Source organism: Amblyomma maculatum, chromosome 1 (assembly GCF_055883805.1).
Source record: "Amblyomma maculatum isolate TAMU_Amacu chromosome 1, ASM5588380v1, whole genome shotgun sequence".
NCBI classification, from domain to species: Eukaryota; Metazoa; Arthropoda; class Arachnida; order Ixodida; family Ixodidae; genus Amblyomma; species Amblyomma maculatum.
The window spans coordinates 386,324,256-386,344,103 of NC_139344.1; the positions used below are offsets into that span (position 1 = coordinate 386,324,256).

General features: G+C 43.2%; 1 protein-coding gene across 1 annotated transcript in view; it reads right to left on the minus strand.

The window, feature by feature from the left end:
* Positions 1-15,048: 15,048 nt before the first annotated feature.
* The window catches only part of LOC146208439 (cytochrome P450 2J6-like), a 32,727-nt gene continuing 27,927 nt past the window's right edge, over positions 15,049-19,848 (minus strand). The window contains exons 6-7 of the mRNA XM_084578516.1: positions 16,792-16,979; positions 15,049-15,278 (exon numbers count right to left, since the gene is read on the minus strand). Coding sequence (XP_084434642.1) covers positions 15,049-15,278; positions 16,792-16,979 — 418 coding nt within the window. The remainder of the gene's footprint in view (positions 15,279-16,791; positions 16,980-19,848) is intronic.

Sequence of the window (19,848 nt, forward strand, 5' to 3'; positions counted from 1 at the left end):
AAAGTAGCGACTCACTTTTCTGAGTTCAGGATTGCGCTTATAAACAACGCCGATGCTTCGCCTTTGTTTAGCTTTCTTGACATTTAGTGTATTGGGACGTAACAAGCCTTTAATGGCTCATGCTCGCGGCCACTACGTGTCCGGCCGTCCGTAGGTCCGTCCGTAACGCTTTCGTTACGCGGGAGGCAGTAGCTGGTCAGCTGACATGGCCGAGCACTAACCGGTCATAGGACTTCCTGATATTACGTTTTGCAGGAGCTGCCAGCTTGGGCCTCTCCTTTCATGCGGGAGAGTGATATCAGAATCAACTTGTCAAGACCCTTGCATTCATGTTATCCCTAGGCTATGCAGACACCTTCTTAGGCTCGGTTAAAGCACGCCTTTATATGTTGGCTAGTGGCTTACAATATCGCGTCATACCGACCCAGACGTCCGTGGTGACGCCGCACCGTATACAACATACAGAAGAAGGCGCAGTACAATAGACATCAGCGGCGTTTCAAATTGGTTTACAGGACATAAAAGGCGCTGTATTTGTAGCAATTCTTCGCGGAAACCTTAACCGCACCATAAGGAAAATGAGGAAGGTGGGAGTAAAAACATAAAGTGCGCCCTAGTGCAGGGCTTTGGACCGACGCGTGATAGAGGCTTTCGCCTCATCGCAGTTTAGTGATCCAAATTGCCGCCTAGAATTTATATTATAGGGTTTAACGTCCTAAATTTAGGTCGGCTATGAGGGTGGCTGCAGATGAGTGCTTCAATAATTTCGATTACAGGGTATTAATTAACGTGCAGTGAGATCCGACGGCACATCGGCGTCTTGCGCGTCGCCTGCATCGATAGGCGGCAGCCGAGACAGAGATCAAAGCGGTTCACCCGGATTAGCAGTCGAGCGTCTATATCATTGGCAATAAAACACCACCACCTTTCAGACATTCTGCTGTGATAAAGTTGGCTGAAGGTAAGTCGTACGGATATCGCAAGCTCAACCCCTTACGGATTTATTCGAATAAAGCGGCTAAACTTGCTGCCGCGCAATGAACGCGACACAAAACCGACGTACTTTTTCCGCGTCATCTACTTTGTCCGATTGTAAGCCTTCTTGCGGATAACATTTGTTGTATCGCTTGCCTTCAAGATGGCTATAAAATAGTTATACGTCAGATATATTTGCATTGCCATATAATGAATTTTTAAAGAAAACAGGCAAAATCATCAACTTAGATGGCGGCGCAGTCTTGGCACGTGTACTTTTACAATGAAAAAAAAAAAGGGAGTAAAAGGGCATGACAGTCTATTAAGCAGGGTAGATGTGTAGGCCAGTTAGTGTCCATCCTGTGTCTGCTGCGGTTTTATTTTCCTTAAGTCTATTAGGCTGTTATATTGTTGCAAACAGTGCGAAACGTTCGCCCGTAGTTTAATGTTTAGAAGCACTTTCTGTGTGAGTAGAACGGCAAAATGTGAAGGAAAAAGCCAGCAGTGTGCAAGTACTGTTACGCGGAGCGTAGATTTTCCAATGCGATGCGTTTGACGGGATATTTCTATGTTGGGTAGGGGATTTAAACTGAAAATCAAGAAAATTAAATAAATGCCAAGCACCAGGATTGCTTATCGGCACCGTCATGAACTAAACAAACTAGTCGCTCCTTTATAAAGGCGAAGTACAGCATGCACCACTAGGTAAAAGAATCAAGGGGGTTGTGTCTGTTCTGGACCATCCAAACCTACAAAGCTAAATTGACGCTTTATCAACGTAATTTTTTCCCTGACGACATCTCAGTCCATGCTATCTCCTGAGCGAAGCTTTGCCAAGGTCCATCGCATGGCCGCTTGAGATAATATAGTATGTAATGCTCGACTCGAACGGCACGTAAGTGAAGCATCATGTAGAAGATACCCTGAAAATGGGTCGTTGTGGACACTTTTGACAAGGTGCTCATAAATTGGTCTTAGCTTAGCCAAAATTATTATTCTACTGATCTCTCGCAGCAGGCAAGAACTTTACACTGCACTGTATGTTTCTGCAGAGACGAGTAAAGTGACTGAAATGCACTGAAACGATAGAAAGTGACATTGGCCCCGAATAACAGCAGGGACATTCGATTAGCTGGTGATACGGTTGCAACTAATTTGCGCATATGGCATCCGTTGAATATCTTACTTGCGACCTAAGTTTGCTTATTAATATCTCAGAAATCTGAATTAAATATTTATGCCTCTGCATTTTAGTGAATAAATCTACAGTGTTATAAGCGTTCATTTAGGCTTTTTTTTTCTCACAAAATTTTCTTTTTAATGTAAACCTCTTTTTTTTTTTTTAGTTCACATAAAATTTCGGGAAATTTCGCATTACTACTTTAGAGTGGCTCGATGAACGAGCTATCCAAGCTGCACCTAATGAATTTCTTATCTATCTACGGCACGCTTATGATAGGGGCGAAGATATACAACTACCTGCGACAGCGGAGAGAGCGGACGTGCTCGGTTAGATGGTGTTGAATAAGTTTTTCCACGCACATTCACATGTCGCACTATTGTGATCGCGATAGTACATACACCAATGGGTTAAACTATAGGTACAGCTGGGATTGGACTATGATGTTCTTTTTTTAACTTTGGGTACCTTCTCTTTTCAACACTCCTCGGGAAAGTCTTTATCACTTTCTCTGTAGCGCAAGATGCGCCGATACTTACCTCGAATAATTGCATCTAGGTGCGCTTTCTTCCACAGGATTCAATATCGTTCTAGTTACCTTTGATATGACCTCGGTGTTTCCTTGTCGCCTATAAATTGAGCGTTGCCGAGATCAGGGGACGTTCCGCAGTTGGATGATCGCCGAGGAAGCTTGTTGCTATCATCTCCGCTGAGGTTCTTGTTCTTTGCAGGTGAAAATCGGCCCGAATAAGAGCGAATAAAGTGCTACGCCAGTCTGCTCATTTGTTGTTTACGGCGTTGTCACCAGCAGGTAACATCTGGTGAAGGTGCTGCATTCTGTAAGCACGACATTAGCCCCCAACCGGTTATTTCGGATATACATATATGCCATATACATGTCGTTGCATGCAAACATGTGCTGACGGGAAGAATGTTGAAAACAGTCGTCCTGTTGGCACCCTCAATGTCCTTATAGATTATAATCCTTGGAGCAGTGGCAATGATAGGGGACCTAATGGCAATTTTCACTGGTCGTGCCGAAGCAGTTTTTCGTGCACCACATTACTGATTTCGAATTTCATTCGTCGTCCCTACGCAGATTGAGCTAAAGCCGATCTAAGAAAAGTAGCACCATCCACTTTCTTCCTCCTCCGTTCCACTCCCCCGCCTGGTGCTGCCTAGACGGTAATGCCGTCTGTCGGACACCCTGAAGGAGACTGTGGCTGAGGCGCTACCGGAGAAAAAACGCGGGGAATTCCGTTCAAGGCCCGCGGAGAAATCTTGAAGCGAAATTTGATTCGTTTGTCTTTAACTGGTATTAATAATGGCTTGCAAGAATTGAGAATAAAATGGTAAAAAAAATCATTGTTTAAGGCTGTAGCATCCGCAAATCCAGAGTGGACGTCCCTGTAACATGACACATGCACGCGGTGTGCACAAACAAGCGCCTAATGTTCCAATATTATCAGATTTTCAAGTTTAGATTACACGAAAAAGTGTGAATATTCTGCTCGTCCGGCTTTTGAAATGTTTCAAAGCGTCCGATGTCAGCAGTCACTTGCAGCTGGGCTGCCGCTGCTCTCTGCCTTTTACACATGTGTAGTTGATTCGCAGGTTCTGTAGGCCATTAGCAAATATTTCAGTCGTAGACGGTGTCGCTAATTCGAACAATTTGCAGGAAGTTCTAACCACACATGAAACTACTTATTTATTACGTTGTCAAATATAAAAATTCGACAGAAAGAACCCACGTTGTGACAAAACTGAACACAGCTTCCGAAAAAAAATGATTATCTGCCATTAGCATCAGTAACGCTTTTGTTGAACTGCTAGTTTTATATCTGTACACTGCGTGCCCCTGTATTCTTTCACGTTGTAAATATTTGCAGAAGAGCAGCGTTCATTTAACTAAGGGATTGTATTGGAACCAATAGGGAGAAAAAGGTTTTAATGAAAGGAGAGAAAAAAAAAAAAAACAGGCTCTCGTTATTTATTGCGCTTAACACCATGACACCTGGGAGGGCAATGTACGTTGTAAACACTGTCATCTGAAATGTACCGTGGCACAGGACGACTAGCACTAGAAAGTTCAGTACTGGTGATAGGTCTGAGATGAAACATAAGGTACAGCGAACAGATATGTCTTATAACATTTTATTATTTGTAAAACCTCCAAAAGAGAAAGATGAGAAATCGTGTGAGATGAGTTTAAAAAAGCCGTCATTTTTGAAAGCACATGTCAGAGTAGCAGAGCAGAGCAGTTTGCAGCTGCCCACTATCACAATGTGAAATCAACATTTTGGCTTTTGCTGATGAAATTGCCCTTTTCTGTCCTGATAAAAATTGTGTGATCGAGGTTTTGCTCGTAACTGAGCGTTTTTGCGATAGTTCGGGTGCGTCTCTTAACCCTGATAAATCAAAGGGGTTCTGGCTAAGTCACATGAGTACAAAGTATAAGGTTTTGCCAGCATCAGATGGGACTTTGAAACATCCAGTATTTTGGGGTTCTCTTGCTTCAGTATCGCATTAGTGGGCCTCACTGAGATTCTCAGATCTCATCAGTTAGGCGTCAAACCCGGGCTTGGATGGGTAGGGAGCTGTCTGTATTTGAGCCAGTATACGTTTGCAATGTCTTCTTGATTTCGAAGCTTATCTATGTCATGCAGGTGTTGCACTGCGCAAGAGACAAAGCACAGTCCATGCATAAAATTTTTGTCACTTTTATGCGGGGCTCTCAATGGGAGCCTATGCGTGAAGAAAATTTGTTTCTCCTCCTGGAGTCTCATGGTGCTGGTCTTCAGCACTAGTTCGTTCATCAGCTTGTTTCAAGGTTTTCTTTTTTAAAACAGCAAGCCATCCTTTCCTACTAGTTGCGTTAGACGACTGAGTGTCCGTTTGCCTAATTTGTTTCCGCTCACTGGTCATAGGACTAAGTGTCCTATGCGGGTTTTCTCAAGGAAGTTTCTGACACAATACATTTTCTCAGCGCACTGTTTTCCTTTAATATCCATACAATTTATCCAGAAGATAGATGACAAACGTTCTGATTGAGACGTTATTTACTGTTCCTATGTATTGGAATCCTTACCTCCCCTTTTTATACAATAGTCTATTAAAGCGGGTGCACCCGATATATATACAATCAGCCGCAAAGACTTTCTTAAAATTCCCACGACAGCCTTACCTGCCAAACGTGGCTTGGTGCAAAAGGGAGATTTGTGTCATGGTCAGTGGACTGTCGCCTGTGCAGCCAGAAGCTACACATCATTGCTTTTCGTATTGCTATGATGCACTGTTCTTCTGGGACATTCTTCAACGTACTCTCAAAAAAGAACATTGATATTACCCCCCATGCTATAAGGTTTTTGCCTACAATAGAAGCTTCTGAGCTTCCAAGTGATCTTTTCGTGCTCATGGTTTTGTTTAGCCTGTGGATGAGCCACATGACAGATCGACAGGCAGAGCCACCGCGTTCATCGAAGGCTCTCTTCAGAGAACAGTGTGCTATGGACTCAAAAGGACAATCGATCGCCTTTGGGTATATTTTAGCCCGCTCCTCGGAAACAGCTGAGAAAGCAACTATTAAACTAGCCATAGCCAATACTAATTCCGACTTATATTTTGCGACTCAGAAGAGCCACCCGCAACATGGCGAGGCGCAGTATATGTACCACACAAGGCATAGAATCAAATCAGCTGTTCACAAACTGTTCGAAAAATTGAGGGGATTCGGGTGTCAGCCCACTCCTGGAACTCCAAGATTGAATGTACCCTAAATAAGGCTCGTAGTGCTGTCAGCCAAACCGGTGGGTAGAGCTTCACATGGGTCACGACAGTTTTAACTACTGCACTCTGGGCAGGAGAGAATATCCGACTCCAGATAAACACTTAACCAAAGCGCAGAAATCGACGGGTGAAGGCCTCGGACACTATAATTTCTCTTAACCAGTATTGAATTCCAACATTATATAGCTAACGCCATTGGCAAGAATAAAAATGTAGATGCAGTATTCCCGGACTTCAAGAAAGCGTTTTACACAGTACCCCATCACTTGCTAATTATTAAGTTAACCTCTTTGGACATACATAATAAAACCTAAAACAGGATACATAATTATCAGCATATGTGTAAACTGTGTGTAGTTCTGAATGGGTGCAGCTCATCACACATAACCATAAATTCAAGAGTGCCCCAAAGCTGTTTCCTGAGACCACTTTTATTTCTTATCTATATAATTGACATTGTAGATGACATAAAGTTCCCACAAAACTATTTGCAGATGACCGCGTTTTCTACAGAGAAATAAATGCACCGTCTGATGTAACAATCCTGCAGAAAGATCTTGATAAAAAAGCAAATTGATGCCAACGCTGGCAAATGTGTCTGAATAATAATACTTCGTACTTCGTACTTTTTCAACGTCACAGGCACCCGAGCCTGTGAATATCTCTATCCGGCCTACAGGTGTTACAAATTCTTGAGAACGTTTATAGAAACAAATTGCTTCAAGCAACTAAATTATATCATTACTAACTGTCTCTCTATATATGCATAAACATAACCTTTGAAATGATACACACCGTCCCTTGCATGCTTGCGACTTACGTAGGGAACTAAAACCAGCGCCGCGTACGCCAAGAAATTATGGCCTGTCCACTCTTGACTACCGCATACTATCACTTTATAATAAACTTAAAACCCACGTTGACACAATGATTTTACTGTCCCGCCTATTACATTTACACACGAATAACAAATTTTATGATGAGGCAATGAATATTACCGCGATCAAAATTAATGGCACTGACCAGTAAGAACTGACACCACTACTCGATTTAATCGATTAACTTTGATTGCATCCTAATGTGCTAGCGTGTATTGGTTTCTCATATTGTATTGAAATGAAATATATTAGTATATTGAAATATTATTGTATAACTCTTCAGGAAGTGTAAACACTGCATTTGCTACTTGTATAAGCTTTATGTTCATATTCATTTTTGTATCTGCTGTGTGTATAACTCTTTAGGAAGTGCACTGCTTTTGCTCTCATGTTCTTATATATGTTTCATTGTGGTGTGAAATCCACTGCGCGATGCTGCCTGTAGGCCCCCAGGACCCAGTCAAGCTGTCTGTGACACCTTTGTGCCTGGGGGGTCCTCAACTTGTAGGTTGGAAATAAAGGGGATTTGGATTTGGATATTTCTTTATATGTAGTGATGACTGCGATCTCGTGAAGAATAGATTTTCCTATGCTTTCTAATCTCGGCCTTAGTTTTCTAAACTTCATAAAGAAAAGCTGCGATCTTGGAGCAAGTGTTTCTGACACTATCACTCAGATATATTTGATCTCATTGTGTTATCGTAAAGTAGGTTGGCAATAAAGTATTGTAGGACTTTAACCTATATCGAAACGATCGCAAAGGTGTACGAGCAGGAGGCGTTTTTATCTGCATTAACAAACAAATATCATGTTCAACTGTAGCAATCAATTCTAACCTGGAACTAGTATGGCTCAAGTGCAGCGCTCCAAACGAACAGTTCTTCTTGCCGTCTGCTATAGGGCCCCTAGCAGTAAACCGGGGTTCGCCAAAAAACTAAACGACGCACTTGTACAAGTTACTACCAAGCATCCTAACGCGAAAATCCTCCTTTTTGGTGACTGTAACTTTCCGAGCATCGATTGGCAAAATTTAGGGCCACTGACGGCTGGAAACTCGGAAGCAAGAAACTTTGTTGAAGTATGCCTCAATTTTAATCTCAGTCAAATGGTCCTTGAACCCACTCATGTTACTGAAGGGACATCTAACATCCTAGACCTAATCCTAACAAACCACCCTGAGAATCTAACATCACTTACCTACCTGCGCGAAATTAGTGATCATAGAGTTATTCATGCTACTTTCAACTTCTCCCCTACACCCCGCCAAACCTTCAGCAAAACTATTCGTGTTTATGATAAAGGAAACTATGATGTTTTTAATAATGAATTACATGCTTTCCTGCCGTCTTTCCAATCTACTTTTCATAGCCAATATATTGAAGACAACTGGTTAACATTCAAAACTAAGGTAAACGAACTAACTTGCAAGTTCATTCCTTCTACCAGTTTTCGGGCCAATCGCCAAAAACCTTGGTTTACTAAAACTCTCAAAAGATTGGAAAGAAAGAAAAAAACGTCTTTATAGGTCAGCAAAAATGCAGTCTAATACAGAAGCATGGCAGCGATATCATGCAGCCGAGGACACGTACTACACAGCACTCCGTAGCGCCAAAAAAACTTTTTTCGAAACTGACCTACCAAACATCCTGGTCAACAACCCTAGAAAGTTTTCGGAAATACTAAACCCACAAGCGACATGTACCATTACCCTTACTAACCCAGCAGATGAAGAGATTAGTGACGCCGACTGTGCCGACGATTTCAATTGCTCTTTCGCTGCTGTTTTCACGACAGAAACTGACTCATCAATGCCCAGCCTACTTCCATCAGTGCTTCCAGCAATGTCTCCTGTTACCTTCAGTGCGCATGGCATCTCAATCCTGATTAACAAAATTAAGCTCTCATCATCTGTTGGCATTGATGATATCAATTCCAAAGTTTTAAAAAATACTAAAGACATATCTTCCGTATATCTGTCTTTTATTCTGACAGTCTCTTTCAACAGGAACGCTACCGAACGACTGGAAGATGGGGAAGGTCATCCCGGTCCACAAATCAGGTACAAGAGAATCGCCAATAAACTACCGTCCCATCTCTCTAACTAGCGGGCCATGCAAACTCATGGAACATGTCATCTACTCCCATATCATGAACTTTCTAGATTCACACAACTTCTTTCACCCTGCGCAACATGGTTTCCGAAAGGGTTTCTCGTGCGAAACAAAACTAGCAATCTTTACTTTCGATCTGCACACTAACCTTGATCGTAACCAGCAAACTGATTCAATTTTCTTAGACTTTGCAAAGGCCTTTGATAAGGTGCCTCACTAACGCTTACTAATGAAACTCGCCACTCTAAATTTGCATCCCAACATTCTAAATTGGATTAAAGAGTTTCTTGCTAACCGCTCACAGTTCGTCTATGTTAATAACAAAAGCTCAAACACAATCCCCGTAACATCTGGCGTCCGTCAGGGATCTGTACTCGGCCCTCTCCTGTTTTTAATATATATCAATGACCTACCTTTTCATGTACACTGTCAGATAAGAATCTTCGCCGACGACTGCGCAATCTATCGGAAAATTACTAACGTATCTGATCAAGTAGCACTACAGCATGACCTAACCCAAGTGCAAGAATGGTGCAACCGCTGGTTAATCACTTTAAATGCCAAGAAGTGCAAACTCCTCTCTTTTACTCGTCAGCATAATTCCCTTATTTTTTCATATGAAGTTGCTAACTCTTCCATAGAACACGTGGAATCATATAAGTACCTTGGAATCACACTTTGCAGCGACCTTTCTTGGTGTACACACATAACTAACATCATATCATCTGCAAACAGATCTTTAGACTTCATAAAACGTCACTTACGTCATGCGCCACAACAAATAAAATTTTTGGCATATACAACACTGATCAGATCAAAGCTTGAGTATGCCAGTCCAATATGGAACCCATCTCAGATATACTTAACAAATGCGCTCGAATCAGTTCAAAACCGCGCCATCCGTTTCGTGCATCACGCATACTCGTATTCCATCAGCGTTTCATCTCTAAAGGAAAATTCCAGTCTTGATAACCTTGTACTCCGTCGCCGCATTGCCAGTCTTTGTTTACTGCACAAAATTCTAAACAGTTCACTAATTCAGGCACCTTACATTGTGCATCGCACCCACATAGCTCATCGCGCTTCGCATCCATTTCAGATAACTCGGCCTGTTACTCGCGCCAAAACTTTTTCAGGATCTTTTTTTTCCCCGAGCAATTGTGGACTGGAATGCCCTTCACCACGAAGTCGCCGCCCTCTCATGTCAATCTTCATTTATTGATGCCTTAGAAATTTACTTTCAAACACAATGACCTGTGCTTGTATTTTCTCATGCTTGCAAACCCACCCCTTATGTAATGCCTCCAACAGAGGCTTTTAAGGAAATAAAGTGAAGTGAAGTGAATTGAAGTAAGCATTTACTTTTCCATCGTGACTTTTCTCATGTGAAGTTGTTTCGTGGTGAAGCCTACTTAAGTGTATAAAAGGCTGTAAAAAACTTCAAAAAAGGTTCTTTATATTCTGAATGATTTGTTTCCTTCGTTAGTGTTTTAAAACCACTTCTAGCATTTGATTTTTCTTGAAGAATGAAGACCCACTGAAGAAAGTTGCCGAGAAGCCACTGTGTGGTTCTGAAAGCGTTGGTATACGTGCAGCTGCGGGGAAAGTGCTATAATGTAAACAGCAGATGGAACAGTGCTCATCTTTTGTAGTGATACCGTTCGATGTCTTTCATTACACCTGCATGTCATGTATTTTAGTGTGTACGTGCGCGATATAAAGAAATGCGAACAGCATGGCGCCAGTGTACTTCCCTTTTCGCAGTTGTTTTCATCGCGCTCTTAACTTGGTATTACTAAAAAAAAAAACAAAACAAAAACAAAACAATGATGATCCGTCCCCGATTGTATCCTTGGTGGCTCACTGACTGGCCGGTTACGGCTCAACCAGCCAGATTGTAAGCGTTGTGAAAAGCACTGTGAGCTGCGCAGTGTGTACATCCCGCACCGTCCGCATTTTTATTACTAAAACAATATACTCCGACAGCCAAAGCGAGATCTCGGGTGGCCGCAGCTAGGCTGTGAAGAGGCATAGCTGCGGTCTCCTCATAAAAAAAAAAATCAGCCTGCCATGACATTTGAACTCACGTTACCCCTATGCCATGCGGGCAGGAGCTGCCAACTCGGGTCGCTCCATTCCTGCCAGAACCGTTTGTATTCTAGTTACCCCTACCACACGCAGGCATGTACATACATACGGCTTGGTTGAAGCGTGACTTTATATGTGGGCTGGTAGCTTATGCTCTCTAGTCATAATCTTAAAGGATGAGCTTAAGTGTCCCCAATAACGTAGCACCTTACACTGATAGGGCGTGATAGGGAAACAATGTAGCAGGGAAAAGGAGCTTCCGCCGTTGCTTTCGCAATTCAACTATAGTTAACCAGAGCTAAACCCCATCAAATATTTTTAATCGCGTCAGTACTGCATGCATCCAAAATTCTTTTACCTGATTAGCAGCGGTGTATTTCATCATTTGCGGCTTGAAAATTACAAGAAATTGACATAAAATGAGTTATTTCATACAAAATCAACATCGTATGACTCACTTCAGCCGCGCTGGACTATATATGGTAGCGGGATTGAACTGCAGCCGAAGCTTGCGGTACTTTTCCAGTTGTAGGAATTTTATAAGTCAAAGTAGCATAGCGCGGCCATCGGCGGCCTTGTGTTTGAACATCCACCTTGCATTCGGAAAGTACTACCTCGGTTCCTGGCGCCGCCGGATCACCCCCTGCTTCCCGGTGGGCACGAGGTTTTCTCAGACCTGATGCAGGAAGAACGAAGGGTCGCCATCAACTGCCGGCTGACGAACATCTAGTGCAGAATCACGTGGTCGTGCTTTTTTGAAGAAATAAAGTTGTTTTTGCTTTCTTGTCCCGCAGCCAATGGCGCCAATACATCACATGTACCAGCTAGGTTCCTCGCGGACTTGCAAGCCAGGCTAGTCGACGTTTTGCGTAAACTACTTTAATATGATCAATCCTTGGCATTACCGTACTTTATCCTTTTCATAAAGATAGTTTGAAATCGTACTACAGAAAAAAACGTTTGGGAAAAATTAATCAAATATAGAATTTCAAATAATATCCTCGATTGAAAAGTTACATCCACATTGCTTTTATACTTTTTCTAAACATGCTTGTCTTGCGCTGTTGTCACCCGCATGCGAAATGTCTTGTATAACAGCTTGGATAGCAGTTAGGGTGGCTGGCAATGGGAGCGTTTTCTTCGCTTCTGTTGAGCACCACAATGAACTCCTTTACAGCCGCTGGCATTTTCTGACGTTAATACCTGCACACGGCACCATGCTTAGAGTTTGAAATTTGTTTTTTTGAAAATTCGCGTAGATTTCTTGGGGGTATTTATTTGAGCAATAGAGATTAGAGGTCTTCGGCTAATATTATTCTCGACGAATCGATAGGGGACCTTTCTTTAGATTTATTGGGTCAATATTACGCAGTGAAAAGTTAATGTGTTGGCATTTTGTCAGCTTACATAACTGATTTGATAGTAATTACTGCGGCGCTGGTAGCAGGCATTGTATTTTAAGAAATTTCTAACGTCAATAAAAGAGTAACGAAAATAAATGAGATTGAATGCAGGCAAATTATGATTACTTGTAACGACTAGGTTGACTTACGATAAATTATTGCTTTGTTGTGTTTGGACGATCTGTTGAGTAATCAAGAGGTCTAAATGGTGATGGAAGCGTTAGAACAGCCGATGGGTCGTCCTTACTGGCAATAGAATTACACTTTTCGCGTAATTAATACATGGATTCGCATCCGTGTTCCACTTGCAGTTGAGAAGACTACATTAAACAGCGCTAAGATGGTGATAAAAAGGAAAAACTATGCTTAGCAAGCAGTTGGCAAGAAGGGACAGCTTTGCAGTCTACTGAGGTTAGCTTAGCATGACCTGAGCACAATTATGTTGCTTACTGATAACAGCACCATCGTGTAGGGGGTCCGGCTTCTGTGTATAGCTTGAGTTTTGCATTTGACTGCATGTAACGCATGCCAGGAGCGCATATATTGAATGCAAATAATGCCGATGTTGCTCAGTTACAATCAAATTTCAAGAAAAAACAAAAACTGATTTCGACGAATTCGTGTTGGGTTAAACTGAAAGATCAGAGCCCTAATACACAATACCCCATACCACATCAGGCCGTACCATGTCAAAACCGCCACAGAGGCCCAGCTTTGAAGTACTTACATGCAGTTTATTGAGTCGAGGCTGCTATACGGCTCAAGAGATGAATTCCTGTCTTCAGCGCCTGCCACAAAAGTTGTCCGCATAAAGTGGTACCCTAGTTGAGCGGCGCCAATGGGACTTACAGTGTCAGTGGTTTTAGAGAATGATAAGGTAGACGGTTCAAGTAGCAAGCATGGTCAAGAGTTGTTGTCTTAATTAAGGTCTGGAGTTTGAACCCGAGAAACCTTCTGTGGTTCAAATCCTTTGTTCGCGTCACAGCTGCCATAGCAGCTGTGGCGCCAGCCTTTGTCAAACCAGCGAAGCGGCTAGCGGGAACACGGCATGCGCAAAGGATATTCCTGGCGTGAGCTATTTGCCTCTGGCGCGCCAATTGGTGTCCAGGTGTCACTAACAGACTTCCATGGGGTGCCAGGTTCGTCCGATTTCGCATAACAAAATGTGGCTAAGTCGTTCTTCACGCGGATTCGCGGGTGGCGGCTTACCAATTTTCTGCCTAATTGGCATACATCTGCTAGTCTAGTTAGGCGATAACGATTTGACCGACATATGTGCCGCCAGTTGTGGGCCCTAATAACCTCATTGCACCACGTATCATAGCGTAGCGTGCTTTTTCCAACCAGGCATCGCTGAGCGAGCGTGCTTTCGCCTTCCTGCACGTAGGCAGTTCTAAGCGCCTCGAAATGTTTAGGTGAATTGTTCTTCCAACACGTCTTGGTCATTCCTAATTCCAGGACTTTCACAGGAACCCCAATTCTGATCTTGTAATTTTGTGCAGTAAGGGATCATTTATGATGGGAGATTGTCCCCCCGCCGCGGTGGCGCAGTGGTTACGGTGCTCGACTACTGTTCCGAAGAATGCGGGATCGAATCCTGGCCTCGGCGGCCGCTTTTCGATGGAGGCGAAAAGCAAGGCGCCCGTGTGCTGTGCGATGTCAGTGCAAGTTAAAGAACCCCAGGTGGTGAAAATTTCCGGAGCCCTCCAATACGGCGTCTCTCATAGCCTGAGTCGCTTTGGGACGTTAAACCCCACAAACCAAACCATCATGAAGAGGATGTATGCAGAATATAACAGAACTATTTCTCGAAGTAGTGCACACAAAATAACTCATGTAGGAGACAACAACAAAAACGTCAGGAATGAATAAAATAAATTTATTGTTAGTTATAATACGTTGGTTTAAATGTTTACAACTGGTTATATGGAGAAAACAGTAGCACATAATTTAAAATTGTTCCAACCTCTTTGCGCCGATTCATAATAATTCTGATACCTAATAAAACCGCATTAAAGCTTATAACTTCAATTATTTGTAGGTGTCGAAGATTATAATATGCCCGAAGTATTACTTGGGACTTGGAGAGTAAAAATATTGACTTTCCTAAAGGCCAGATCTCATATACTGCTAAGATAGCATGCCGCATTTCCTAGCCGAATGCTTGGCGCAGTCTAGCCCCATGATAATCACAGAAATATATTGGCGAACATATTATACGTTTTATCTGGGAAAACTACAATTTTATGGCATAAAACAAAGCCGAAAATAATTACTAGCAGCGAACAAAAAGTCAAACTATCATTGATGAGTTTCTCTGCAATGAAAAAATGAAAAGGTCAAATTGGCACATTAGGAGCTCGTGGCAGCAACGCGGTACAAAGCACACGTGGTCTCTCATGAAACTGCACTGCAAGCAAATCACTTGTGCTTTTCCGCGTTTATAACTCACACAATAAAAAAAAACTCCAGAAGGGGAGTATAATTGCATACGATGCATTTTTTTTTAATGTGTGCAGTGCTGCTTGCCGCACTAATGAAAAGGTAGAGTTAGTACCTCAATACAACTTTTCTGGAACGTATGAGTCACAGTCCCGTTAAGGGTTTGATTTTGTTTATATTTTATGCTAGCCTGTAGACCCGGTGGTTATGTCCGTGAAGTCACGGCATGCGCGCCGTATGCGCGGCCGGATGAGCACCTGCATCTTGTTTGAAGGTAGTAGAAGGATCGAGTAATCTCTTGAAGATAGACTGTCTCGTTCGGATGCTTCGACGATGGTAAAGTGCTGCAGAATCGTAGTAAAATAGGCGAAAATTGCCATGGTTGCTATGGATTCGCCAGGACACTTCCGTAATCCTGAAAAATAATGAAACGAATTAATGTAATATTATTTTTAAACTGTTCTGGATGCTTTTATTTTTTCAGCAATTTGCTCTCAACGGCACCTGAAGATTTTAATGAAGGTGGTGCGGACACACAAAATAGGCATTCTTTCCAGCCAGACAAATAGCTGAAATTCTTCCCCATAGTAGCCATACGTTTCTTTGAACCATTCCTAAGCTTACCTAACTGGAAACAAGCAAGCACCATCAGAGATTGTATGGCGTTTGTGCCTGTCGCATACGACTATTTACCTACGAATAATTTTTTATTGCATATGCACACTTCCTTAGCTTGAGCGACACACTGTGTCTGTGCTTCGCGTCCCTTTTATCTTCCCCACTTTGATCCCCTTATCCTTATCTTCAGTGTAGGGTAGTCAAGCAGAAGTATTTCTAGTTAACAACCCTGCTTTCCCTCCTCCTCCATATCTATCTATCTAGGATGCGTTAGGCGATTTTATACACTCCCGTACTTCACTGCTAGGCATTCCTCTAGGTAGGCAAAGTACCCAAGGATACGTTTTCAGTAGTCTGTTCCTACAAGAGGCATGCACTCATAAGAGACATACACCTTTAGACTCTTTATCATTTAAAAAGAATGTGCATACAAATCGGTGGTTCGCTTAAAAAGTCAGCTGACTTTGACAAGTCCTGCAGTTAAAGCCTCGCTGCTAGAGCCAAATGGCAATCAGTGGGCTTCCAGTAACGGGAGCGGCATTATCTGCACCCGGATATAAGGACTACGTTTCATGTGGCTTGTTGGGAACATAAATTCTCATTCAAGCGCCTCCATCGAACGCAAAACTTCATATAGAGCGATCCATTCACAAGGGCGTTGGCACAGCTTACAGAACATACAAATGGCAACGGCTACGCCATGGGCCAAGAGGAAAGCGCATGATTACTTCAGTTGTGAGCGGCTAGGCTCGACTAGTCAAGTGAGCACATTAAGCCAGAGAATGCAAATGAAGGCGCCCAGATGCATATCTAACGCCTTAGAAATGGTGTTTACTCCTATCTATACGTGCAATGCCATTAATAATATCAGTTTAATTATCGTGCTTATCAGCAATATGTACCGCCCCAGAATGCGCTACGATGGTCCAGGACAGCATTTCAATTTGCTGTTTATTCTAAAAATACCGATATACCTCCTTGCTATTTTTATAGCCCCACCATTTATTTGTGAGAGCGGAGCCAGTTACAAACCTATTATAGCTCAAAGTGCTTTTCTACTTCTTCTGTACATTCTGCAGCTATGAGATTTAGTCCAAAGCATTCTGTGAGATTACGCCTTTGTCATGGTGTGAAAGCTAACCATAAACCCACTAACGAATAGCTGTAGTGTCGTAGCAGAATAAACAACTTTTTCTTACATTGCCGGGAAGGTCTATAAGGACAGTCTGTTCCCATATTTTTTCTTTGCAGGGGCATCTGACGATGGAAGGTGGAAAATGAAAGAACTTTAGCTTCTTAGGCGCTGTTACCGTATGAAAATGGGACGAGTCGGTCCGGCTTCATGGCTCGCGTTCCTCCGTCGGTGAGAAAACGTTCCGGTCTGAACACCTCGGCGTCACCCCAGACGGTCTTGTCTCGGAACATGGAGAACAAGCACGTCATCACGACAGTGCCCCGAGGGATGACGTAGTCGCCCACTGTGACATCTTCGCTTGCACTGCAAACAAGAGGCATTATTGTCTTCCGTATACGAATACATGCAGCAACAAAAAAAAAAACAGCAAAAACCCACATCAAAACGTATGTTGGCCCAGAGCGGGTACGTCACAGAGTACTTCCGCTAGCCACTGGGGACATACGCAGTTTAAAGAAGCACCAGTGATGAGGCCTGCCACAGCTATCAGCATGACAGGAACAAGAACTTATTTTTAAAAGTTTTCTTTTTCATTGTATCGCAGGTATATACCACGCCACTGCGGTTTCCATTGCTCATCGCCTATGGTTGCAATCATCACCATCCGCCTGACTATACCCACTGCAAGGCGGAGGCCTCTCCCATATTTCTCCAATTAACCCGGTTTTGTGTTAGCTGCATCCACCTGACCCTTCGAACTTCTTAACCTCATCCGCCCACCTAACATTCTCCCGCCCCCTGCGACGCTTTCCATCCTTTGGAATCCAGTTTGTTACCCTAAGCAACCATCGGTTATCCTCTCTTCGCACTACATGTCCTGCCCATGCGCATTTCTTCTTCTTGGTTTCCACTAGAATGTCAGTAACTTGAGGTATTTCTCTCCCCACTCTGCGCGCTTCCTATCTCTTAATGTTACCCCTACCATTTTTCGTTTCATAGCCTTCTGCGTTGTCCTCCAATTAAGTAGAACCCTTTTGGTTGGCCTCCACGTTTTAGCATAGTTGCAATGGTGGGAACTATCTAAGAGCCACACCTGGGTCATCAACCATCCCAGCTAGTCCACAGGGCCTAGGCGGTACGAAGAAGACGTACCGACGAGGCCATGAATAGCTGAAAGCTGCAGCAGCAACAAGAGCATATTTGTAAACTTTGTCTGTTTCATTGCATTGAAGGTTGAAATATGCATTGTACTGAATTGCACTCGACTTCACTGTGTGTCGAGGCTGCTGCGAAATATAGTTCCTTTTTATTGGTTGGGTGAAGATGGGTCCTGAAAGACTTAAACTATTAGAAGAAGTGTGAAACTATTATCTGGACATGCGTGCAAGTCTCCAAAAAGAGTTCAGAAAAGAGCACTGAGAAGGAAAAACAAGCTTTGCCTGTTTGTTCTCAGTAAAATAAAGCTGGCGCAATTGCGAATATGCTAACCTTAGCTCGAAAAGAAAAGGCTGGAATTAGGATGGAAAACGCCTACGTCTCCCTGACTGTGTAGCTGTAGCTTTAAAGCAAAACATGCTCCCAGGTGAATTGAGATTAGTGAAGTCGAAACATTACTCAAGGAACAGAAATATTGAGATGAAATGCGCATTCCAGGCAGGCTGCATAAACACCTACATGGAAAGTAAGCACATCAACCAGCGAAAGTATAGAATAAACCCATTTAGATGTCTATTGTGGGTTCCCACAAAGAATAAAGACAATGAATTTCTTTGTTGAGCTTCATAGCTGATCCAAACGGGAAACTGTGGTTGAATATGCTAGCAAAAAGTGTCCATTTTTCTAACCATGGCATCGTTTTCGACCTGTCTCTGTAAACCAACATTCATGTTCTCAGTTAAACTTTTTAAGCAAGCATGTCCATTGCAAAAAAAAAAAAAAAAAAAAAAAAATCTATGGAACTGGAAGTACGCTTGGAAAAGGGGTGGAACGATTTTCGCAAGGAAAACAAAGATCACGTACCTTGTAGCTAACATGGTGCAGTGATCTAGAAAAGGTGAGGTGAATATTTCCTAATCTGCCTTCCAAGACTTTTTGTTTCAGTTAAAAATGACTGCTGATTACATGCAGCCCGGGCGAAGTATGTACAAACAAATTTAGCTCCAAGATCCACAACGGTATGCACGGACGCGGCTCCGTATACAGGAAGCTCACATAATAGCGCAGTGGCGGTAGCTATTGATTCCAACCTAAAGGAACTAGCTAGCGCCTCAGTCAGGGAATGCACGGTAACCGAAGGGGAGGAGTTGGCCGTTGCTCCTGCGGTGGTAGCCTGGTATCGAAGCAACACGTCCCTTACCATTCTTACAGATTCGAGAGAAGCGTGCCGTAACTACATGAACGGCCGCATAGGTCGCGCCGCGCACAGGCTCCTCCAGAGCGCGACCCCATCAAAAGTCAAACACAACATCTACTGAGTGCCAGGACACATCGACATAGCGGGGAACGAACGCGCCGATCAGGTAGCTCGAGGGTACACGAGCCAATCGGACGATCTACCCGAGCGAGTCGGCCCTACGTACTCAGACATTCTGAACTACTATAAGGGGGTACGGATCCGCTATCCGCCGCCTCATCGGGATCTAAAACAACAAGAGGCAGTGTCCTGGCGAAGACTGAAGACAGGACCATTCCCTAACCTGCATATCCTAAGTAAAATTTACCCATCACAATATCGGGACACCTGCCCATGGTGTGGTAGCAAGCCTTCGTTATACCTCATCACGTGGCAATGTAGAAATAACGATAGCTTTCGTAAAGACCCGAGTGCGGAACAGTGGGAGAGCCGGCTCTCCAGGGGCGATTTGGATTGCCAACTAGGTCTAATCCAGCACGCCCAGCGAGCAGCGAAGCTCAGCGGAGCCCTGGAATAGGGGCACCGACCCTGTGAGAAGACGGAAGGTGGACGTCTTCTGCTACTAGCACGAGACCTTCCTAGAGAAACTAACGTATTTCCTATCCTATCCTATCCTATCCTATCCTATCCTATCCTATCCTATCCTATCCTATCCTATCCTATCCTATCCTATCCTATCCTATCCTATCCTATCCTATCCTATCCTATCCTATCCTATCCTATCCTCTCCTCTCCTCTCCTATCCTGTCCTATCCTATCCTATCCTATCCTATCCTATCCTATCCTATCCTATCCTATCCTATCCTATCCTATCCTATC